Source organism: Bombina bombina, chromosome 5 (genome assembly GCF_027579735.1).
Source record: "Bombina bombina isolate aBomBom1 chromosome 5, aBomBom1.pri, whole genome shotgun sequence".
Classification (NCBI taxonomy): domain Eukaryota; kingdom Metazoa; phylum Chordata; class Amphibia; order Anura; family Bombinatoridae; genus Bombina; species Bombina bombina.
In genome coordinates, this window is record NC_069503.1 from 1,166,803,150 (window position 1) to 1,166,829,673 (window position 26,524).

At 40.1% G+C, this 26,524-nt stretch overlaps 1 protein-coding gene across 1 annotated transcript in view; it reads right to left on the reverse strand.

Moving 5' to 3' along the window:
- The window catches only part of PARP10 (poly(ADP-ribose) polymerase family member 10), a 189,137-nt gene extending 165,215 nt beyond the window's left edge, over positions 1 to 23,922 (reverse strand). The window contains exon 1 of the mRNA XM_053715995.1: positions 23,281 to 23,922. Coding sequence (XP_053571970.1) covers positions 23,281 to 23,922 — 642 coding nt within the window. The remainder of the gene's footprint in view (positions 1 to 23,280) is intronic.
- Between the last annotated feature and the right edge of the window lie 2,602 nt (positions 23,923 to 26,524).

Sequence of the window (26,524 nt, forward strand, 5' to 3'; positions counted from 1 at the left end):
AGACATTAAAAAACAGGTCTTACTCCACCTACATGATTCAACATTTCTCCAGCAGCTACTCCTAACGCATAGGTATAGGCATTTGAGTAACATGATTAATAGCGGAAATTTTGAATAAGGATTGAGGGGGGACGGGGTGGGAGGAGAGGGAGAGTGGCATAGAATCTGCTTTTTTTTCTCCTTTTTCTTGCGTGTCTTGTCTTGTAGTAAAAGAATTGTATAAAACACCTCCACTGAATGCAGGTTGGATTTGTATATCAACAAAGGATATGTTTCACGTATCACTGTATTGTTTATTATATGTAGAGATTTGTTTTTTATCTTTTGATATTAAGCCCTGCGTGGCGTATCCTGCTGTATTTTCTGCACTCAATGTTAAATAATAATAACAAATTTAAAAAAAAAAAAAGAAATCCTATAATTTGGTACATTGACATAATATGGTTTGGATGCCATCGGCACATACGTTATGGAATCAACACATTATATAGTCTAAGGAACTGTCACACACATAGATAGCAATCCACCTCTTATAATCATACTACATTATTATTATTGATATATAAGTGGAGTTGTTTATACTATCTACATGTGTGTATAACCTATTAGATTTTATATGATTACCATCCTATCTTAGCTAGCGCTATTTTAAAAGTAAAAATTAACTTTTGAAGCACAATAGTACTTAGCTTTAAATTGCCTGCTAAGGATCTGCAATTTATAAGTTCTGACGGATATCTAATCTATATTTAAACTAATACGTACGAAACAATGAATTATGATGGTTTATCGTTTCTGATATGCAATGAAATTTGTGAGGTAATTTGTATGCTGCTGGACCAACTATTAAATTTTGAATAATATAACATAACCGCATACGCAAAATTTACCTTTACAAGATGGCATTTAAACATAATTTTCGATACAAGAGAATGATCGTGTTTACATTTATTACCCAGATATATTACACCCAATCACGGTGCAGGTTATCGTAGCATTAACTAGCAAGCATCCAATCCCAGCACTCCTAACAGAAGGCTGGATCATGACTGAGCACTTATTGATAGAAAGTGAGGCATTGTCCTCAAGCGTCCACCGGATTTGCTAGCAACGAAACTATGCATGAATAAAAAGCCTCGCACGCTACAGCCTCGGCTTATTTAATTTTGATTCCTGAAGTGTAACATTGACAAAGGCTCACAGAGCCGAAACGCGTTTGTTGTTTAAACTTTAGAGTTCTCACCGCATTGTCACTCCAGCCACCTGACGCCGGTGTTTCCAGTTCCCGGCCAGGAAACAGAGGAGTGACTAGCGGTTTTATTTCTCTTTTAAAAGTTTGTATAGGTTTCATGGTTGTGGGTAGTTTAACCTAAATTGGGGAGGTTCATCCCTGTTTTAAACTTTATTAATAAAGCATGAATGTTTTATACCCTAACTTCTAACACCTAGTTGTAAGTCAGTGAGTCTCAGCACCTAATAGGTTAAAACCCGACTTGGATGTAGTTATATATATATATATATATATATATATATATATATTATTACTATGCTGTACTTCGGAGACTTGTGGTTCAGGGGGTGTGCTTTTAAGTGTGCACCAACCTCTCTTGTGTAAAGAAAGTCTTTGTCACAAATCTCTATACATTTATAATGTGTTGCATAATACACAGAGGTGTGCTGTATGCGATGGAGGCTTACCGGGCCATAAGATGTTTACTGAGTCACAGTATGCGGTAGACCTGCTTGCCAGCTAGGTTGGTCTACAGGAGTTGCTGTACGCAACGGGTACTCCCTCGGAGCCTGTTGAAACCCGGCTGCAAGTAAGTAGCTTGTGCTCCCTTCCTCGACCTCCGGCGGCGTCTGATAACTTCACACTTGCTCTGTCTTACCCGGTCTCCAGCCTCCCTGCCCCTGTGTCTCCTAAGGACCGCGGCTCATATGCCTGTGCTCACCTTCCCCTCTGTAAATCCTGGTGAATGAGCACCAACAAACAGGAGCACCAGTCTTGGTCCGAAGTTTAAAATTCCAGCTTTAATTCAATATCTTCACAACATTAAAAACAGTTCAGCATGTTTGCTAATAATGGGAGGGTATTTGGCAGACCCTCTTTTAACCATCTACCCAAGATAGTATCGATAGTGAGTGGAATAGGTTCGCTAACATCTTTCCCAGTGGCTTGATGAAATTTTGCAGCCATTAGGTTACCTAGGAGACACTAAACAACTCTTAAGAGGATTGGAATCTATAACATGGAATTCCAATTCTGGATGGCTTACAACAGATGGCCAAGCATTATATTCCTCCATCCCGCAGGCCTATTTATCAAGCCGTCAACTATGCTGAATTCGCCGGCACCAATACGCTCACCTAACATTGCCTAATATTGCGGCCGCGGTCCAGAATACTTTATATTTATCAAAAAAGCCGCGCACCAAGTACGGGAGATGAGCAGAGGACTGTTGTTAACTTTTTCCCAACTTTATTTATACCCTGTCACTAAACGCCACCACTATACTAAAATGTTTAACCCCTATCCCGTCGCTCCCGGATACCTACGCAACTAAATAAATGTATTAACCCCTATCCCGCCACTCCCAGACCCCACCGCAACTTAAATAAGTTATTAACCCCTGGCCTCCCACATCACCACCACGACTTACTAAACCTATTAACCCCTATCCCGCCGCTCCCGGACCCCACCGCCACTAAATAAATATATTAACCCCTAAACCCCTGGCCTCCCACATCACCACCACTTACTAAACCTATTAACCCCTAAACCGTAAGCCCCCCACACCGCCATAAACTAAATTAAGCTATTAACCCCTAAACCTGCTAACTTTACATTAAAATTACCTCATCCCTATCTTATAATAAATTTAAACTTACCTTTAGAATTAAAATAAACTATATAAAAATATTAATTAACCTACACTAACTATTATACTACAATTACATTAAACTATATTAAACTACTAATTAACCTACACTAACTATTATACTAAAATTACATTAAACTACAAATTAAATTAACTATATTACATATTTAAAAACCTAACCCTACTCAAATTATTAAAATCTACTATTAAAAATTACTAAGTTACAAAATATAAAAAACACGAAGTTACAAAAACAAACAAACCACAGTATCAAAAATAAAAAACATTTACACCTAATCTAAGAGCCCTATCAAAATAAAGAAGACCCCCCAAAATAAAAATAAAAACCCAAGCCAACAATAAACTACCAATGCACATCCATCCTCATCCAAGTGGCAGAAGTCCTCTGCAAAGCCGGCCATTATAACTGAGGTTTACTGTAAACCTACGGCATCCAACAGCCTTTTGCTGGGATCTAGCCATCATCCGGAAAACCTTAAAAAAAGTATTCCATATGGGCAATTTTTAAGATTGCGGAGGATTTGCACTGATGACTTTTAGCAAACAGGCTGGTGAGATGGCTGCTAGGTTTCATGCAAGAGGATTCTCCAAAAGGTGTTAGGGCTCTTTTTAAAGCTAAAAATCAGAATAGGAGGGATCTTCTATTCCAAAAGAAAGAATTTAAAAACAGATGCCACTAAGATCAGGTTTATTACAAAATGTAACTCCCATTGGGACAAAATCAAAACTATTCTACAACAAAACTGGCACTTGCTATCTCTTGATCCTGTTTTACAGGAACATGTAGGCGATTATCTCTTGATCCTGTTTTACAGGAACATGTAGGCGATTATCTCTTGATCCTGTTTTACAGGAACATGTAGGCGATTATCTCTTGATCCTGTTTTACAGGAACATGTAGGCGATTATCTCTTGATCCTGTTTTACAGGAACATGTAGGCGATTATCTCTTGATCCTGTTTTACAGGAACATGTAGGCGATTATCTCTTGATCCTGTTTTACAAGAACATGTAGGCGATTATCTCTTGATCCTGTTTTACAGGAACATGTAGGCGATTATCTCTTGATCCTGTTTTACAGGAACATGTAGGCGATTATCTCTTGATCCTGTTTAGCAAGAACATGTAGGCGATTATCTCTTGATCCTGTTTTACAGGAACATGTAGGCGATTATCTCTTGATCCTGTTTAGCAAGAACATGTAGGCGATTATCTCTTGATCCTGTTTTACAAGAACATGTAGGCGATTATCTCTTGATCCTGTTTTACAAGAACATGTAGGCGATTATCTCTTGATCCTGTTTTACAAGAACATGTAGGCAATTATCTCTTGATCCTGTTTTACAGGAACATGTAGGCGATTATCTCTTGATCCTGTTTAGCAAGAACATGTAGGCGATTATCTCTTGATCCTGTTTTACAGGAACATGTAGGCGATTATCTCTTGATCCTGTTTTACAGGAACATGTAGGCGATTATCTCTTGATCCTGTTTAACAAGAACATGTAGGCGATTATCTCTTGATCCTGTTTTACAGGAACATGTAGGCGATTATCTCTTGATCCTGTTTTACAGGAACATGTAGGCGATTATCTCTTGATCCTGTTTAGCAAGAACATGTAGGCGATTATCTCTTGATCCTGTTTTACAGGAACATGTAGGCGATTATCTCTTGATCCTGTTTTACAAGAACATGTAGGCGATTATCTCTTGATCCTGTTTTACAGGAACATGTAGGCGATTATCTCTTGATCCTGTTTTACAGGAACATGTAGGCGATTATCTCTTGATCTTGTTTTACAAGAACATGTAGGCGATTATCTCTTGATCCTGTTTTACAAGAACATGTAGGCGATTATCTCTTGATCCTGTTTTACAGGAACATGTAGGCGATTATCTCTTGATCCTGTTTTACAGGAACATGTAGGCGATTATCTCTTGATCCTGTTTTACAAGAACATGTAGGCGATTATTTCTTGATACTGTTTTACAGGAACATGTAGGCAATTATCTCTTGATCTCAGCACGAAGAGCTAACAATCAAAAAGACCTTCTGGTCAAAAGTGAATTTAATCAAGTTAGAAATACTAATTGGTGTTCCCCCTGCAATCATTCGGCTAGAATACGAGTTTTTGTCGGTAAGGCTTGCGGTGCTAACGCTCAGTTTTTTCTCACCGCTCACTTAAAACAGCGCTGGTATTACAGGTTTTTTTCAACCCGGCGTTAGCATCTAAAAAGTGAGCGTTGAGCAAAATTTAGCTCCACAGCTCATCTCAATACCAGCGCTGCTTAAGTCAGCGGTAAGCTGGTGTAACGTGCTCGTGCACAATTTCCCCATAGGAATCAATGGGGCTGAGCCGGCTGAAAAAAAAAACTAACACCTGCAAAAAAGCAGCGTTTAGCTATGCAGCCCCATTGTTTCCTATGGGAAAATAAATTTTACGTCTACACCTAACACCCTAACATGAACCCCGAGTCTAAACACCTCTAATTTTACACTTATTAACCCCTAATCTACCGACCCCTGCATTATATTATTAACCCCTAATCTGCCGCTCCGGACACCGCCGCCACCTACATTATACTAATGAACCCCTAATCTGCTCCCCCAACATCGCCTAACCCTACATTATATTTATTAACGGTATATGCAAAGTAGAGGTGAGCGCCAAAAGAAGGCTGAGGGTAGGGTAGGGAACGCCAAAAAAGGCTATAATGAGCTGGTAAAATGTAAAATTAAAAATTATTTATTCCATACAATGATTATATTAAAAAAGCATTAAAAGAAACATAATTTATGCTTACCTGATAAATTCCTTTCTTCTGTAGTGTGATCAGTCCACGGGTCATCATTACTTGTGGGATATTAACTCCTCCCCAACAGGAAGTGCAAGAGGATTCACCCAGCAGAGCTGCTATATAGCTCCTCCCCTCTACGTCACCTCCAGTCATTCGACCAAGGAACCAACGAGAAAGGAGAAGCCAAGGGTGTAGTGGTGACTGGAGTATAATTTAAAAGATATTTACCTGCCTTAAAAAACAGGGCGGGCCGTGGACTGATCACACTACAGAAGAAAGGAATTTATCAGGTAAGCATAAATTATGTTTTCTTCTGTTATGTGTGATCAGTCCACGGGTCATCATTACTTCTGGGATACCAATACCAAAGCAAAAGTACACGGATGACGGGAGGGATAGGCAGGCTCTTTATACAGAAGGAACCACTGCCTGAAGAACCTTTCTCCCAAAAATAGCCTCCGAAGAAGCAAAAGTGTCAAATTTGTAAAATTTGGAAAAAGTATGAAGCGAAGACCAAGTTGCAGCCTTGCAAATCTGTTCAACAGAGGCCTCATTCTTAAAGGCCCAAGTGGAAGCCACAGCTCTAGTGGAATGAGCTGTAATTCTTTCAGGAGGCTGCTGTCCAGCAGTCTCATAGGCTAAACGTATTATGCTACGAAGCCAAAAAGAGAGAGAGGTAGCAGAAGCTTTTTGACCTCTCCTCTTACCAGAGTAAACGACAAACAGGGAAGACGTTTGTCGAAAATCTTTAGTTGCCTGTAAGTAAAATTTAAGGGCACGAACTACATCCAGATTGTGTAAAAGACGTTCCTTCTTCAAAGAAGGATTTGGACACAAGGATGGAACAACAATCTCTTGATTGATATTCCTGTTAGTGACTACCTTAGGTAAGAACCCAGGTTTAGTACGCAGAACTACCTTGTCTGAGTGAAAAATCAGATAAGGAGAATCACAATGTAAGGCTGATAACTCAGAGACTCTTCGAGCCGAGGAAATAGCCATTAAAAACAGAACTTTCCAAGATAACAATTTTATATCAATGGAATGAAGGGGTTCAAACGGAACACCCTGTAAAACGTTAAGAACTAAGTTTAAACTCCATGGTGGAGCAACAGCTTTAAACACAGGCTTGATCCTAGCTAAAGCCTGACAAAAGGACTGGACGTCTGGATTTTCTGACAGACGTCTGTGTAACAAGATGGACAGAGCTGAAATCTGTCCCTTTAATGAACTAGCTGATAAACCCTTTTCTAAACCTTCTTGTAGAAAAGACAATATCCTAGCGATCCTAACCTTACTCCAGGAGTAACCTTTGGATTCGCACCAGTATAGGTATTTCCGCCATATTTTATGGTAAATCCTTCTGGTAACAGGCTTCCTAGCCTGAATCAGGGTATCAATAACCGACTCAGAAAAACCACGTTTTGATAAAATCAAGCGTTCAATTTCCAAGCAGTCAGCTTCAGAGAAGTTAGATTTTGATGTTTGAATGGACCCTGTATCAGAAGGTCCTGTCTTAGAGGTAGAGACCAAGGCGGACAGGATGACATGTCCACTAGATCTGCATACCAAGTCCTGCGTGGCCATGCAGGTGCTATTAGAATCACTGATGCTCTCTCCTGTTTGATTCTGGCAATCAATCGAGGAAGCATCGGGAAGGGTGGAAACACATAAGCCATCCTGAAGGTCCAAGGTGCTGTCAAAGGCATCTATCAGAACCGCTCCCGGATCCCTGGATCTGGACCCGTAGCGAGGAAGCTTGGCGTTCTGTCGAGACGCCATGAGATCTATCTCTGGTTTGCCCCAACGTCGAAGTATTTGGGCAAAGACCTCCGGATGAAGTTCCCACTCCCCCGGATGAAAAGTCTGACGACTTAAGAAATCCGCCTCCCAGTTCTCCACTCCCGGGATGTGGATTGCTGACAGGTGGCAAGAGTGAGACTCTGCCCAGCGAATTATCTTCGATACTTCCATCATTGCTAGGGAGCTTCTTGTCCCTCCCTGATGGTTGATGTAAGCTACAGTCGTGATGTTGTCCGACTGAAACCTGATGAACCCCCGAGTTGTTAACTGGGGCCAAGCCAGAAGGGCATTGAGAACTGCTCTCAATTCCAGAATGTTTATTGGAAGGAGACTCTCCTCCTGATTCCATAGTCCCTGAGCCTTCAGAGAATTCCAGACAGCGCCCCAACCTAGTAGGCTGGCGTCTGTTGTTACAATTGTCCAGTCTGGCCTGCTGAATGGCATCCCCCTGGACAGGTGTGGCCGATGAAGCCACCATAGAAGAGAATTTCTGGTCTCTTGATTCAGATTCAGAGTAGGGGACAAATCTGAATAATCCCCATTCCACTGACTCAGCATGCATAATTGCAGCGGTCTGAGGTGTAGGCGTGCAAAAGGTACTATGTCCATTGCCGCTACCATTAAGCCGATCACCTCCATGCATTGAGCTACTGACGGGTGTTGAATGGAATGAAGGACGCGGCATGCATTTTGAAGTTTTGTTAACCTGTCTTCTGTCAGGTAAATCTTCATTTCTACAGAATCTATAAGAGTCCCCAAGAATGGAACTCTTGTGAGAGGAAAGAGAGAACTCTTCTTTTCGTTCACTTTCCATCCATGCGACCTTAGAAATGCCAGAACTAACTCTGTATGAGACTTGGCAGTTTGAAAGCTTGAAGCTTGTATTAGAATGTCGTCTAGGTACGGAGCTACCGAAATCCCTCGCGGTCTTAGTACCGCTAGAAGGGCACCCAGAACCTTTGTGAAGATTCTTGGAGCCGTAGCCAATCCGAATGGAAGAGCTACAAACTGGTAGTGCCTGTCTAAGAAGGCAAACCTTAGATACCGGTGATGATCTTTGTGGATCGGTATGTGAAGGTAAGCATCCTTTAAATCCACTGTGGTCATGTACTGACCCTCTTGGATCATGGGTAAGATTGTCCGAATAGTTTCCATTTTGAACGATGGAACTCTTAGGAATTTGTTTAGAGTCTTTAAATCTAAGATTGGCCTGAAAGTTCCCTCTTTTTTGGGAACCACAAACAGATTTGAGTAGAACCCTTGTCCTTGTTCCGACCACGGAACCGGATGGATCACTCCCATTGTTAACAGATCTTGTACGCAGCGTAGAAACGCTTCTTTCTTTATCTGGTTTGTTGACAACCTTGACAGATGAAATCTCCCTCTTGGGGGAGAGAATTTGAAGTCTAGAAGGTATCCCTGAGATATGATCTCTAACGCCCAGGGATCCTGAACATCTCTTGCCCAAGCCTGGGCGAAGAGGGAAAGTCTGCCCCCCACTAGATCCGGTCCCGGATCGGGGGCCCTCAATTCATGCTGTCTTAGGGGCAGCAGCAGGTTTTCTGGCCTGTTTGCCCCTGTTCCAGGACTGGTTAGGTTTCCAGCCTTGTCTGTAGCGAGCAACAGCTCCTTCCTGTTTTGGTGCAGAGGAAGTTGATGCTGCTCCTGCTTTGAAATTACGAAAGGAACGAAAATTGGACTGTCTAGCCTTGGCTTTGGCCTTGTCCTGAGGCAGGGCATGACCTTTACCTCCTGTAATGTCAGCAATAATCTCTTTCAAGCCGGGCCCGAATAAGGTCTGCCCTTTGAAAGGAATATTAAGCAATTTAGATTTAGACGTAACATCAGTTGACCAGGATTTCAGCCACAGAGCTCTGCGTGTCTGAATGGCGAATCCTGAATTTTTAGCCGTAAGTTTGGTTAAATGTACTACGGCCTCCGAAATGAAAGAATTAGCTAGTTTAAGGACTCTAAGCCTGTCCGTAATGTCGTCTAGCGTAGAGGAACTAAGGTTCTCTTCAAGCGACTCAATCCAAAATGCTGCCGCAGCCGTAATCGGCGCGATACAAGCAAGGGGTTGTAATATAAAACCTTGTTGAACAAACATTTTCTTAAGGTAACCCTCTAATTTTTTATCCATTGGATCTGAGAAAGCACAGCTATCCTCCACCGGGATAGTGGTACGCTTAGCTAAAGTAGAAACTGCTCCCTCCACCTTGGGGACCGTTTGCCATAAATCCCGTGTGGCGGCGTCTATTGGAACATTTTTCTAAATATAGGAGGGGGGTGAGAAAGGCACACCGGGTCTATCCCACTCCTTAGTACAATGTCAGATAAGTCTCTTAGGTATAGGAAAAACGTCAGTACTCGTCGTACCGCAAAATATTTATCCAACCTACACATTTTTTCTGGATTGCAACTGTGTTACAATCATTCAGAGCCGCTAATACCTCCCCTAGTAACACACGGAGGTTCTCAAGCTTAAATTTAAAATTTGAAATGTCTGAGTCCAGTTTATTTGGATCAGAACCGTCACCCACAGAATGAAGCTCTCCGATTCACGTTCTGCCAAACTGTGACGCAGTATCAGACATGGCCCTTGCATTATCAGCGCACTCTGTTCTCACCCCAGAGTGATCACGTTTACCTCTTAGTTCTGGTAGTTTAGCCAAAACTTCAGTCATAACAGTAGCCATATCTTGTAATGAGATTTTTTTTTGGTAATGGTCCGCCCCAGATGTACTCGGGCGCTACAATCTCACCGCACATCCTTGAGCGGGAGAATGCAGGTACTGACAACGTGAGGCGAGTAAGCCGGCATAACTCTCCCCTCGTTGTTTGGTGAAATATGTTCAATTTGTACAGATTGACTGTTTTTTAAGTAGCATCAATACATTTAGTACATAAATTTCTATTGGGCTCCACTTGGCATTAACACATATAGCACAGACGATATTCTCTGAACAGACATGTTTTAAACACACTAGCCAAATAAAAGCAACTTGGAAATTACTTACACAAAGTAATTTACAAATAATATGAAAACGAAACTGTGCCTTTTAGAAGCACAAGAAAAATATTATAACAGTTAAAATAATTAAGTTATAGCATCAATCTTTGTCAGAATATATACAGTTTTAGCAAAGGAATTGTTCCCCTCAGCAAATGATAACTAACCCAGGCAGCAGAAAAAAATACACAAATAAACGTTTTTTTTTTTTGTTTTTTTTTATCACAGTCAATACAATCAGCACAGCTCTGCTGTAATGATTACTTCACTCAAAAAAGGCTTTGGAGATCCCTGAAACTCTGTAGAGATGAACCGGATCATGCAGGAAGAAAATGAATCTCTGACTGAGTTTTTTCTGATGCATAGTGAAAGCACCAAAATGGCCCCCTCCCCCACACACATAACAGTGAGAGGGATCAGTGAACTGCTCTAATTTAAATCAAAACTATTGCCAAGTGGAAAAATAGTGCCCAAAACATTTTTTCACCCAGTACCTCAGAGAAAAAAACGTTTTTACATGCCAGCAAAAAAACGTTTTACCTCAATAATTAATTGTCATTTAAAACCTATTGCAAGTCCTGCAAATTAGGTTAAGTCTATGTATACAGTCTAAAAACCAGAGAAGTATAAAATATACATACATGACAGCCTGATATCAGCTACATCTACTGCATTCAAGGCTGGGTTTACATTATAACGGTATGGCAGGATTTTCTCATCAATTCCATGTCAGAAAATAATAAACTGCTACATACCTCTTTGCAGATTAATCTGCCTGCTGTCCCCTGATCTGAAGTTTGCCTCTCCTCAGATGGCCGAGAAACAGCAATATGATCTTAACTACTCCGGCTAAAATCATAGAAAAAAACTCAGGTAGATTCTTCTTCAAATTCTACCAGAGAAGGAATAACACACTCCGGTGCTATTATAAAACAACAAACTTTTGATTGAAGATATAAAAACTAAATTTAATCACCATAGTCCTCTCACACATCCTATCTAGTCGTTGGGTGCAAGAGAATGACTGGGGGGTGACGTAGAGGGGAGGAGCTATATAGCAACTCTGCTGGGTGAATCCTCTTGCACTTCCTGTAGGGGAGCAGTTAATATCCCACAAGTAATGATGACCCGTGGACTGATCACACTTAACAGAAGAAACAATATACACTGTTAGTTTTTCATGGATCCATGTTACAAATGATAGCAAATTGCAGTGTAGAGTAAAATACAATACAGTATAATGTTAAAAACAATTATAAATAATGATAGAGTCAGTGGCTGATGATATAGCCTTTTTGATTGAGTCCAGTAAGTGTAAGATGCTCCTGGTAAGTAGTATAGGGTTAATTGTAATCCAATACTGTGCAGGAAAAAAATTATCGAGATTTAAGTGCGATCAGTGTCCAATCCAGCAATTTAGAAAAAAGGGTGAAAAAATGCGTGTTCACTCTATGTGATGAAAAAAATGATGATAAAAAGATGATGAGATCCCTCCAAAAATGTGTTATCAAAAATGAAAAAAGGATGAAAAAAGGGTAAAAAAGGATAAAAAATAGTGTCAGTATTCAAATCCAAAATGATGTTGGTGATGTCAGTGCAAATCAATCAATCAGTGGTTCAGTGTTGATGCCATGTTTTGACATTAAAAATAAGATTATGCAAAAACAAAAAATCCTGAAAAAAGAAAACAAACAATACTCTAATATATGCAATCTGTACAATAGATATATCAGTATTATGCTTACTCGGATCTGTCGACGCGTTTCGGCCATATACCTCTGGCCTTTATCAAGACTAATCAAATGAGTAAGCTCACAGAATTTATAAGAGTTATGGCTGATGTTTTGGCGCCAAACACTAATAAGCCACGCCCCCTTCCTGTTTGGTGGCATTGTGGGTATGGGCGAAAACATTTATTTTGCTTATTGAGGTCATTATTATGTTTGAGGTCATTATTATGTTTTTAGAACAATGCCACCAAACAGGAAGGGGCGTGGCTTATTAGTGTTTGGCGCCAAAACATCAGCCATAACTCTTATAAATTCTGTGAGCTTACTCATTTGATTAGTCTTGATAAAGGCCAGAGGTATATGGCCGAAACGCGTCTACAGATCTGAGTAAGCATAAATAAATTATTCCTATTTAAAACTAAATACTTAACGATAAAATAAACGCTAAGATAGCTACAATATAACTAATAGTTACATTGTATCTAGCTTAGGGTTTATTTTTATTTTACAGGCAACTTTGTATTTATTTTAACTAGGTACAATAGTAATTAAATAGTTATTAACTATTTAATAACTACCTAGCTAAAATAAGTACAAAGTTACCTGTAAACCTAAGTTACAATTACACCTAACACTACACTATAATTAAATTAATTTCCTAAACTAACTACAATTAAATACAATTAAATAAACTAAAATAAAAAAATAATTACAAGAATTTTAAACTAATTACACCTAATCTAATCCCCCTAATAAAATAAAAAAGCCCCCCAAAATAATTCCCTACCCTATACTAAATTACAAATAGCCTTTAAAAGGGCCTTTTGCGGGGCATTGCCCCAAAGTAATCAGCTCTTTTACCTGTAAAAAAAAAAAATACAATACCCCCCCAACATTAAAACCCACCACCCACACACCCAACCCTACTCTAAAACCCACCAAATCCCCCCTTAATAAAACCTAACACTAACCCCCTGAAGATCACCCTACCTTGAGACGTCTTCATCTAGCCGGGCACAAGTGGACCTCCAGAGGGGCAGAAGTCTTCATCCGATCCGGGCAGAAGAGGTCCTCCAGAGGGGCAGAAGTCTTCATCCAGGCGGCATCTTCTATCTTCATCCATCCGGAGCGGGTCCATCTTCAATCCAGCCGATGCAGAGCATCCTCTTCAAACGAAGTCCAAGCGAAGAATGAAGGTTTCTTCAAATGACGTCATCCAAGATGGCGTCCCTTCAATTTCGATTGGCTAATAGGATTCTATCAGCCAATCGGAATTAAGGTAGGAAAAATCATATTGGCTGATCCAATCAGCCAATAGGGTTTAAGTTCAATCCTATTGGCTGATCCAATCAGCCAATAGGATTGACCTCGCATTTTGCTATTTGCTGTTCCAAGAGTCTAAAGTTCATTGGTATTGAGTCAGTGAAAATCAGTAAAAGAGGAGGTAACATTGATACAATCCTCATCCAAAAGGAGACTAGATGGATGTATAACCTTAAAACACTGTCTCCCAATGGGTTAAATGAAAAGTTGGAGTTCGCCTCCTTCTTAACTTGAAATCCTGTATGATCACGTTCATTTTATATTAAGCAGTGTTTTACTTTACCCTTGGAGGTCTCGATTTTCTGCGAGAAAAACGTTTATTTTAGTTTGGTTTGTCGCTACCTCTGTTCGTCTGGGAGATCCCCTCCCTCTGTGTTTACCCTTTGTTGACTTGAAAGAGCCTGATGCCTGCATGTGGATAAGTATTTCACTGACTGTTTCTAGGAACACACGCTCGTGGCGGTCTGGAAGTGCAGCGCTCTACTCATATTATGAATGAGGTTATTGTACCTATGCCATACGCAAAGGGATAGCAATTGTGATTATGCATGGATATGTCAAGTGCCTGAAGATTTTACATCTGCTTGTGTTTGTTTTTGCCTAAAGCTGATGCAACGCTTAACAGCTTACCTTGGATACCTTAGGATGGTGCTAATTGTCTGAGCTTTACTAACATCTATGTTCCTCTGCTTTGCATCTCTCTCAGACCATACTTTGGGACATTCATATTCATCTATAGTGGTGCACCACTCTAATTAGTTGCTTGCCATCTTTCTGCAGATTATTATTTAAGTGGATCCCGACTTACATGTGGTTTTTATGATCTTTGTATAGATGTTTTCACAAATAAATGTACTTTTTGTATTTTTGCACAGGTTGCACATTTTTGTCCTTTTCTATACATAATTATATAATCTTATAGGTGCTGATTGTTCCTAGACTTTTGCAATTGGACTGCACTGAATTGTGTGGTCTCTTTCCTTGTTTTACATGTTTATCGAATCCCTTTTTCTAGGTTGCATTATATGATTGATGCTATTAATTAAGTAAAGTGAGCAGTACAGCTTTATTTTAATTTTAATAATATTTAACTAGTGTTTACGATGCGGGAGTGCGGCGGTTTAGGGGTTAATAAGTTTATTCTAGTGGCGGCGATGTCCGGAGCGGCAGATTAGGAGTTAATAGTTTTATTATAGTGTTTGCAATGCGGGAGGGCCTCGGTTTAGGGGTTAATAGGTAGTTTATGGGTGTTAGTGTACTTTGTAACACTTTAGTTATAAGTTTTATGTTACGGCGTTGTAGCATAAAACCCATAACTACTGACTTTCAGTTTACGTTATGGATCTTGTAGTTTTAGGCTGTACCGCTCACTTTTTGGCCACCCAGGCAAACTCGTAATACCGGTGCAAAGGAAGTCACATTGAAAAAGGACTTTTTGAAAGCTGCGATAGTTACGTTGCGTTACGGCCAAAAAAGTGTGCGGTGCCCCTGTACCTGTAAGACTCGTAATACTACTTAACGCTGCTTTTTCACTCATACCGCAAAACTCGTAATCTAGCCGTTAGTGTTTTTTATTTTTTGTAACTTAGGCCTAGATTTAGAGTTGGGCGGTAGCCGTCAAAACCAGAGTTAGAGGTTCCTAACGCTGGTTTTGGGCTACCGCTGGTATTTAGAGTCAGTCAGGAAAGGGTCTAACGCTCACTTTCCAGCCGCGACTTTTCCATACCGCAGATCCCCTTACGTCAATTGCGTATCCTATCTTTTCAATGGGACCTTTCTAACGCCGGTATTTAGAGTCGTGTCTGAAGTGAGCGTTAGAAATCTAACGACAAAACTCCAGCCGCAGAAAAAAGTCAGTAGTTAAGAGCTTTCTGGGCTAACGCCGGTTTATAAAGCTCTTAGCTACTATGCTCTAAAGTACACTAACACCCATAAACTACCTATGTACCCCTAAACCGAGGTTCCCCCACATTGCCGCCACTCTATTAAAATTTTTTAACCCCTAATCTGCCGACCGCACGCCGCTGCCACCTACATTATCCCTATGAACCCCTAATCTGCTGCCCCTAACACCGCTGACCCCTATATTATATTTATTAACCCCTAATCTGCTGCCCCCGCTATCGCTGACCCCTGCATAGTATTATTAACCCCTAATCTTCCGCTCCGTACACCGCTGCCACCTACATTATAGCTATGTACCCCTAATCTGCTGTGCCTAACACCGCCGACCCCTATATTATATTTATTAACCCCTAATCTGCCCCCCCTCACCGTCGCCTCCACCTGCCTACACTTATTAACCCCTAATCTGCCGAGCGGACCGCACCGCTACTATAATAAAGTTATTAACCCCTAATCCGCCTCACTCCCGCCTCAATAACCCTATAATAAATAGTATTAACCCCTAATCTGCCCTCCCTAACATCGCCGACACCTAACTTCAAGTATTAACCCCTAATCTGCCGATCGGAGCTCACCGCTACTCTAATAAATGTTTTAACCCCTAAAGCTAAGTCTAACCCTAACCCTAACACCCCCCTAAATTAAATATAATTTAAATCTAACGAAATAAATTAACTCTTATTAAATAAATTATTCCTATTTAAAGCTAAATACTTACCTGTAAAATAAATCCTAATATAGCTACACTATAAATTATAATTATATTGTAGCTATTTTAGGATTAATATTTATTTTACAGGCAACTTAGTATTTATTTTAACCAGGTACAATAGCTATTAAATAGTTAATAACTATTTAATAGCTAAAATAGTTAAAATAATTACAAAATTAACTGTAAAAAAAATCCTAACCTAAGTTACAATTAAACCTAACACTACACTATCAATAAATAAATTAAATAAAATACCTACAATTATCTATAATTAAACCTAACACTACACTATCAATACATTAATTAAATACAATACCTACAAATAAATACAATTAAATAAACTAAAGTACAAAAAATAAAAAAGAACTAAGTTACAAAAAATAAAAAAATATTTACAAACATTAGAAAAATATTACAACAATTTTAAACTAATTACACCTACTCTAAGCCCCCTAATAAAATAACAAAGACCCCCAAAATAAAAAAATGCCCTACCCTATTCTAAAATAAAAAAGTTCAAAGCTCTTTTACCTTACCAGCCCTGAACAGGGCCCTTTGCGGGGCATGCCCCAAATAATTCAGCTCTTTTGCCTGTAAAAAAAACACATACAATACCCCCCCCAACATTACAACCCACCACCCACATACTCCTAATCTAACCCAAACCCCCCTTAAATAAACTTAACACTAAGCCCCTGAAGATCTCCCTACCTTGTCTTCACCTCACCGGGTCCCGATCTGTCCAGAAGAGGGTCCAAAGTCTTGATCCAAGCCAAGCGGGGGGCTGAAGAGTGACGTCCATCCTCGGGCTGAAGTCTGGATCCAAGCGGCGGCTGAAGAACTCCATCATCGGGCTGAAGTCGGAAGTCCATCATCGGGATGAAGTCTTCTATCAAGCCGCATCTTCAATCTTCTTTGTTCCGGAGCGGAGCGGAGCCATCTTCTTCCAAGCCGACGCGGAACATCCTCTTCAACCGACGCCTACTCACCGAATGACGGTTCCTTTAAATGATGTCATCCAAGATGGCGTCCCTCGAATTCCGATTGGCAATTGGAATTAAGGCAGGAATATTCTGATTGGCTGATGGAATCAGCCAATCAGATTCAAGTTCAATCCGATTGGCTGATCCAATCAGCCAATCAGATTGAGCTCGCATTCTATTGGCTGATCGGAACAGCCAATAGAATGCGAGCTCAATCTGATTGGCTGACTGAATCAGCCAATCGGATTGAACTTGATTCTGATTGGCTGATTCCATCAGCCAATCAGAATTTTCATACCTTAATTCCGATTTGCTGATAGAATCCTATCAGCCAATCGGAATTCGAGGGACGCCATCTTGGATGACGTCCCTTAAAGGAACCGTCATTCGTCGAGAAGTCGTCGGAAGAAGAAGATGGGTCCGCGGTGGAGGTCTTCAAGATGGAGCCGGTCCTCATCGGATGAAGATAGAAGATGTAGCTTGGAAGAAGATGGTTGCCGGTCCGGATCTACTCTTCTTCCCGGATAGGATGAAGACTTTGGAGCCTCTTCTGGACTTCTTCAGCCGTCGGATGATGGATGTCTAGCCCCCGCTTGGGCTTGATGAAGATTTCGGAGCCTGGAACGATCGGTGATACCTGGCATGGTGAAGACAAGGTAGGAAGATCTTCAGGGGCTTAGTGTTAGGTTTATTTAAGGGGGGTTTGGGTTAGATTAGGGGTATGTGGGTGGTGGGTTGTAATGTTGGGGGGGGGTATTGTATGTTTTTTTTTTACAGGCAAAAGAGCTGAATTCTTTGGGGCATGCCCCGCAAAGGGCCCTTTAAAGGGCTGGTAAGGTAAAAGAGCTTTGAACTTTTGTAATTTAGAATAGGGTAGGGCATTTTTTTTTGTGGGGGGGGGTTTGTTATTTTATTAGGGGGCTTAGAGTAGGTGTAATTAGTTTAAAATTGTTGTAATATTTTTCTAATGTTTGTAAATATTTTTTTATTTTTTGTAACTTAGTTCTTTTTTATTTTTTGTACTTTAGTTAGTTTATTTAATTGTATTTAATTGTAGGTATTTTATATAATTAATTTATTGATAGTGTAGTGTTAGGTTTAATTGTAACTTAGGTTAGGATTTATTTTACAGGTAATTTTGTAATTATTTTAGCTAGGTAGCTATTAAATAGTTATTAACTATTTAATAGCTATTTTACCTGGTTAAAATAAATACAAAGTTGCCTGTAAAATAAATATTAATCCTAAAATAGCTACAATCTAATTATAATTTATATTGTAGCTATATTAGGATTTATTTTACAGGTAAGTATTTAGCTTTAAATAGGAATAATTTATTTAATAAGAGTTAATTTATTTCGTTAGATTTAAATTATATTTAACTTAGGGGGGTGTTAGGGTTAGGCTTAGCTTTAGGGGTTTATCCATTTATTACAGTAGCGGCGAGATTCGGTCGGCAGATTAGGGGTTAATAATTGAAGTTAGGTGTCGGCGATGTTAGGGAGGGCAGATTAGGGGTTAATACTATTTATTATAGGGTTATTGAGGCGGATTAGGGGTTAATAACTTTATTATAGTAGCGGTGCAGTCCGCTCGGCAGATTAGGGGTTAATAAGTGTAGGCAGGTAGAGGCGACGTTGTGGGGGGCAGATTAGGGGTTAATAAATATAATATAGGGGTCGGCGGTGTTAGGGGCAGCAGATTAGGGGCACACAGAGATAATGTAGGTAGCGGCGGTTTACGGAGCGGCAGATTAGGGGTTAAAAAAATATGCAGGTGTCAGCGATAGTGGGGGCGGCAGATTAGGGGTTAATAAGTGTAAGGTTAGGGGTGTTTAGACTCGGGGTACATGTTAGAGTGTTAGGTGCAGACGTAGGAAGTGTTTCCCCATAGACAACAATGGGGCTGCGTTTGGAGCTGAACGCTGCTTTTTTGCAGGTGTTAGGTTTTTTTCAGCTCAAAATGCCCCATTGTTCTATGGGGATATCGTGCACGAGCACGTTTTTGAAGCTGGCCGCGTCCGTAAGCACCGCTGGTATCTAGAGTTGCAGTGGCGTTAAATTATGCTCTACGCTCCCTTTTTGGAGCCTAACGCAGTGAAAACCCAGCCATTCTGTGAACTCTAAATACCAGCGGTATTTAAAAGGTGCGGGAGAAAAAAAGCACGCGTAGCTAACGCACCCCTTTGGCCGCCAAACTCTAAATCTAGGCGTAGGTGTTTTTTATTTTTTGTAACTTAGTGTTTTTTATTTTTTGCAACAGCGTTTATTTTTTTGCAATTTAGTCATTTTTAATTGTAGATTTAAATAATTTGAGTAGGGTTAGGTTTTTAAATATGTACTATAGTTAATTTAATTTGTAGTTTAATGTAATTTTAGTATAATAGAGTAGGTTAATTAATAGTTTAATATAGTTTATTTTAATTCTACAGGAAAGTTTTAATTTATTATAAGATAGGGATGTTGTAATTTTAATGTAAAGTTAGCGGGTTGTTAGATTTAGGGGTTAATAGCTTAATTAAGTTTATGGCGATATGGGGGGCTGGTGGTCTAGGGGTTAATAGGTTTAGTTAATGGTAGTGATGTGGGAGGCCAGGGGTTTAGGGTTAATAATTTTATTACAGTTGCGGTAGGGTCGGGGAGCGGCGGGATAGGGGTTAATAAATTTTATTTAGTTGCGGTATGGTTGGGGAGCGGCAGGATAGGGGTTAATATATTTATTACAGTTGCGGCGGGGTAGGGGGTTAATAAATTTTATTTAGTTGCGGTAGGGTCTGGGAGCGGCGGGATAGGGGTTAATATATTTATTTAGTTGCGGCAGTGTCCGGGAGCTCCGGGGTAGGGGTTAATACATTTTATTTAGGTGTCGGGCGGCAGATTAGGGGTGTTTAGACTCGGGGCTTATGTTAGGTGTAAACGTAATTTGTTTTCTACCATAGAAATTAATTTGTTATACGGCAGCATTGAACATAAGCTTTCAGACTCCAACTGATTCCTATGGCATCCGCGGCCTCCAGGGTGGAGAAATTGAAAACCAGGTACGCTGGGCCGGAATAGTGGCGAGCGTACCTGTTAGAAAGTTGATAACTTGCAAAAGTAGTCAGATAGTGCTGAATTTGTATTCGGAACATCTGGAATGACGTAAGCATCGATCTGTGTCGGATTGAGACTGGCGGATCGTATGTTGTGTCACAAATTTCAACTTTTGCCGGTCTGTAGGCTTTGATAAATAGGTCGAATCAAGCCCGCCACAATTACGCTGCGGAATTCCGGCGTATTTGCGGTTGACGGCTTAATAAATAGGCCTTATAGAATTTGTTCTGACTAGAACAAAAGGCTATAGTCAATCATTTAGTCTCTATGTTTCTCTTAACGCAAATTTTTTTCCCATTTAAGGTTTTTTTTTACCTCCAAAGATCTGGGAAAGCTATGGGGGCTAAATTTGCCCCCTCCTACGCTAACCTCTTTATGGGGTGGTGGGAGCTGTCCCACATCTTTGGACGTTTAAACCCCCTCAAAGATAGCATTATCTATTATTGGAGATATATACTGTAGATGATCTTATGCATCTGGCAGGGCGACAAAACAAGTGCAGATTATTTTGTAAATATGCTAAACGATAATGAGGTTGCAATAAAATTTACATCAGAATTCAACCACCAGATAGAAATACATTATCTAGATGTGAAAATGAAATAATAGTGGAGCAATACACACAGAAGTTTTTTATAAACCTATTTCCGGGAATACTCTGCTCCATGCTCACAGCAATCACCCTAAGAGGGTATTTTATTCAGTAGCCAAAGGGCAATTCACGAGAAATTGCACCACTATCGAGTCATATACAAAACATGCGAACACACCCTGACTAACAAACTGAAGGACAAGCCACTCAAATAATTAACACAGCTAGGGATTCAGTAAGCAATATGGGATAACAAACATAAAGCCGAGGAAAACATCTGCCCCAACAAATGTGATGAGAGTAACGTTCGTGACACAATATAGCAACCAATACCATCAAATCTGTGCTATTATTCAGAAACTTTTACTATTGTTACAAGCAGATGACTAATTGGATGCAGATTTTCTTCTAAAAAAGGAAGGTCGATAGGGAATCAGGTAGCGCCAACTCATTTGAAAAGAATAGAGACAGTGACCAGTTCATGACTAAGGTTTAAAGGAACCTATCACTGTAGCAATACCTCAGGTGTAGCATGTGGTTTTCTTGCAGAGGGACAACACACGCGGTTTACTTATTGACATGCACACCGTGTGAGCTCCAATACATAGGTCTAACGACCAGAGAAGTGAGGGAGCGGATTAGGGAACACATCACCAATATTAAACATGGTTCATTATCTACAACATTTCAAACACAATCTTTCAAAAAGTCCAAAAAATTATAAAAAAAATTATAGAGACAATAGGAACCATGACCCATATCTGGTGGTCATGCCCAAAATTGAGACCTTTCTGGGACCAGATAAACACTTACATTAGAGACGTAATAAAACTTGACATAACACTTAACCCCTCCATGATATTACTGAATCAAACCCCTAACTTAGGCTGTGTATACAGAGGGAAATTATTATCCTGCATGATAACCTGCGCGAAAAGACTGATCCCTAGAAAGTGGAAGAAATTAGAGATTCCTAGTCTAGAACAGTGGATATCGGAGGTCACTATGGTACTTAAGCTAGAAAAAATGTACTATAGCTATATAGGGAAAAAAAACTTCATTCAGGAGGTAATATTCTTCTGGGAACAGGACCCAGCAAACATTGGTTAAACAGAGCGGACAGTGTCATGGGTCAAACATATTGAACGGGTGATGGAGTTAATTGTAAAAGAGGATTTATATAACCACATAATGGATCGCACAGATACAAACTATATAAATGTATTTGCCTCTCTTTTCTTCTCGTTCTCTCATTTCCTTTTCCTTTTCTTTCTCTTTTGTTTAATATAAAGTCTAAGAGGATGTAATAACAATGCTGATATTCTACAAATGTTGGAGTGTATTGTGATAATAGATTATTTGTTTTCTTTTCTGTACAAAACCAATTAAAAATTTAATAAAAACATATATTTAAAAAAAAAAAAATAAATTATAGAGACAATCCATAATAAAACAAGAGGCCAGAACAGGGAATCCAGATTAGCACTCAGGGAAGTATTCTGGATTCACCACTTATTCATTGGTTTATTAAATTGTCAGCTTATAGTTTGGTAGTTGCATCCACCGTTATGGTTCCCTCACCATCAATATCCAAATACAAAAAAAACTCTGTACTTGGCATAAAGAGGATTTCTGTGTTGAGAATTGTGCATAATTGGTTGTGATTTTTTGACAAACATTGAATATCTACTAATAAGACCATAATTACAGAATTCATACATATGACTATCGTGTAATCGTCTACAATAATGTAGAATATAGAGGTCTAAGACGTAGAAATACTTGGAAATATTTTGTGAATGAAGCTTTGTATAATATGGAAGGCAAATAATGCAATACATTTTTTATGCCTCTTTAAACAGTAAATAGGTAATGAAGCTTGTTAAATAGAGCAACCAATGAAAATAGGAGTTGTTCTTTTTTTAACCAATCAGATTACAATATGCATTTTAAATGAAGGTGGGTTATGGAAGGTGACCCCAAGCTATGATTACGGCTAATGCCAAAACGCGTTAGCTGGGTCTGCCATACACCCTCTGATTATTGGCTGAACTGTTTTTAATGTTGTGAAGATATTGTAATAAAGCTGGAATTTTTAACTTCGGACCAAGCCTGGTGCTCCTGTTTGCTGTTGCTCATTCACCAGGATTTACAACATTACCTGTCATGGAAGAAGGTCACTAGTCCTCTTATGTTAAACAGTAAAAATACTACATTTGTACTTATCTACAGCATTTAAGTTCCAGTAATAGATATTCTATATGATGTAGAGGAAGCTGCTTCTTAATGAGCGGTTTCAGGATTCACGTGTCCTATATGGGCTGAAAGCTCATGGTCTGTCCTATCTTGACCCTCTCCTTACTTATGTCTGGTGGGATATCTGGTGGGTGTCTAACATGAGGGGAGCTTAGTTTATGACTTTGATACTCACCATGAAGCCGGTCTTGTCTTCATGCTCCAGAGGTACGATTGTCACCTCATCCATTCCTGCCAGTAGCTCGTGATGTCTCTCTTGCAGGAAGCGCAGCTGTGCAGGCTGCATACTGACCTCAGTGTCAACTTGTTCAGCATTGTCAACCATTGTCACTGACCTGTCCTCGGTCTTAAAGGCACCCACATGCACAGAGATTTCATCTTGTAACTGCACAGAGCACTGATGTCCATCTGTAGGTAATTGTCCATTGTGCTGCCTGTCTGCTGCACTTGGCTGTCTAATCTCTTCTCTAGGAGGTCTCTCCGCCTCACAAATTTGTTTCTTCTCACTCTGCTGACTGTCTACTGTGCTCTGCTGTCTTTGGCTTCTTTCGGTTCTCGAGAGTTGCTCTTTGGAGTTGCTTTGCTCACCTCTATCTGTGCTCTGCTCCATTAACTGGACACTTCTGTGTGTTGTGCAGTCCTGCCTCATCCCCTGAACGCTCTCCTGCTCCTGTGTTTCTGAGCCATGGGTTGTTGGGAGGCCAAGCAATTTCGGGTAGTAAAGCGAGAATTTGAGCTGTGAGTCCAGTAGGCAGTGCTCTTTGTTCAGGATATCTCTAACCACTAAAAGACAAAAGTTTACTCGTGAATAATACATCATGCTAAAGCCCACAGAAAGACAGACACATAAATGAAAAATTAAACAATTATGAAACTAAGGATTTAACACAAAACACACTGAAAACACAAAGGCCTCTATTTAACAAGGTCTGGCGGACTTGATCCAACAGTGCGGATCAGGTCCGCCAGACCTCGCTGAATACGGAGAGCAATACGCTCTCCGTATTCAGCATTGCACCAGCAGCTCACAAGAGCTGCTGGTGCAACGCCGCCCCCTGCAGACTCGCGGCCAATGGGCTGCCAGCAGGGGGTGTCAGTCAACCCGATCGTACTCGATCGGGTTGAATTCCGGCGATGTCTGTCCGCCTGCTCAGAGCAGGCGGACAGGTTATGGAGCAGCGGTCTTTGTGACCGCTGCTTCATAACTGCTGTTTCTGGTGAGCCTGCAGGCTCGCCAGAAACACGGGGCATCAAGCTCTATTCAGAGCTTGATAGATAGGCCCCATAGACTCATGTAACTGATTATTCTACACAAAACCCACTGAAACCCAAACACTCATGTAACTGATGATTCTACACAAAACCCACTGAAACCCAAACACTCATGTAACTGATGATTCTACACAAAACCCACTGAAACCCAAACACTCATGTAACTGATGATTCTACACAAAACCCACTGAAACCCAAACACTCATGTAACTGATGATTCTACACAAAACACACTGAAACCCAAACACTCATGTAACTGATGATTCTACACAAAACCCACTGAAACCCAAACACTCATGTAACTGATGATTCTGCACAAAACACACTGAAACCCAAACACTCATGTAACTGATGATTCTACACAAAACACACTGAGACCCAAACACTCATGTAACTGATGATTCTACACAAAACCCACTGAAACCCAAACACTCATGTAACTGATAATTCTACACAAAACACACTGAGACCCAAACACTCATGTAACTGATGATTCTACACAAAACTCACTGACACCCAAACACTCATGTAACTGATGATTCTACACAAAACACACTGACACCCAAACACTCATGTAACTGATGATTGTACACAAAACACACTGAGACCCAAACACTCATGTAACTGATGATTCTACACAAAACCCACTGAAACCCAGGGACTTATGTAAATGATGATTCTACACAATACACACTGAAACCCAAACACTCATGTAACTGATGATTTTACACAAAACCCACTGAAACCCAAACACTCACGTAACTGATGATTCTACACAAAACACACTGAAACCCAAACACTCATGTAACTGATGATTCTACACAAAACACACTGAAACCCAAACACTCATGTAACTGATGATTCTGCACAAAACCCACTGAAACCCAAACACTCATGTAACTGATGATTCTGCACAAAACACACTAACACCCAAACACTCATGTAACTGATGATTCTACACAAAACACACTGAAACCCAAACACTCATGTAACTGATGATTCTACAAAAAACCCACTGAAACCCAAACACTCATGTAACTGATGATTCTACACAAAACCCACTGAAACCCAAACACTCATGTAACTGATGATTCTACACAAAACCCACTGAAACCCAAACACGGATGTAACTGATGATGCTACACAAAACCCACTGACACCCAAACACTCATGTAACTGATGATTCTACACAAAACCCACTGACACCCAAACACTCATGTAACTGATGATTCTGCACAAAACCCACTGAAACCCAAACACTCATGTAACTGATGATTCTGCACAAAACACACTAACACTCAAACACTCATATAACTGATGATTCTACACAAAACCCACTGAAAGCCAGGGACTTATGTAACTGATGATTCTACACAAAACACACTAACACCCAAACACTCATGTAACTGATGATTCTACACAAAACACACTGAAACCCAAACACTCATGTAACTGATGATTCTACACAAAACACACTGAAACCCAAACACTCACGTAACTGATGATTCTACACAAAACACACTGACACTCAAACACTCATGTAACTGATGATTCTACAAAAACCCAAACACTCATGTAACTGATGATTCTACACAAAACCCACTGAAACTCAAACACTCATGTAACTGATGATTCTACACAAAACCCACTGAAACCCAAACACTCATGTAACTGATGATTCTCCACAAAACCCACTGAAACCCAAACACTCACGTAACTGATGATTCTACACAAAACCCACTGAAACCCAAACACTCATGTAACTGATGATTCTACACAAAACACACTGACACCCAAACACTCATGTAACTGATGATTCCACACAAAACCCACTGAAACCCAAACACTCATGTAACTGATGATTCTACACAAAACACACTGAAACCCAAACACTCATGTAACTGATGATTTTACACAAAACACACTGAAACCCAAACACTCATGTAACTGATGATTCTGCACAAAACCCACTGAAACCCAAACACTCATGTAACTGATGATTCTGCACAAAACCCACTGAAACCCAAACACTCACTTAACTGATGATTCTACACAAAACCCACTGAAACCCAAACACTCATGTAACTGATGATTCTACACAAAACCCACTGAACCCCAAACACTCATGTAACTGATGATTCTACACA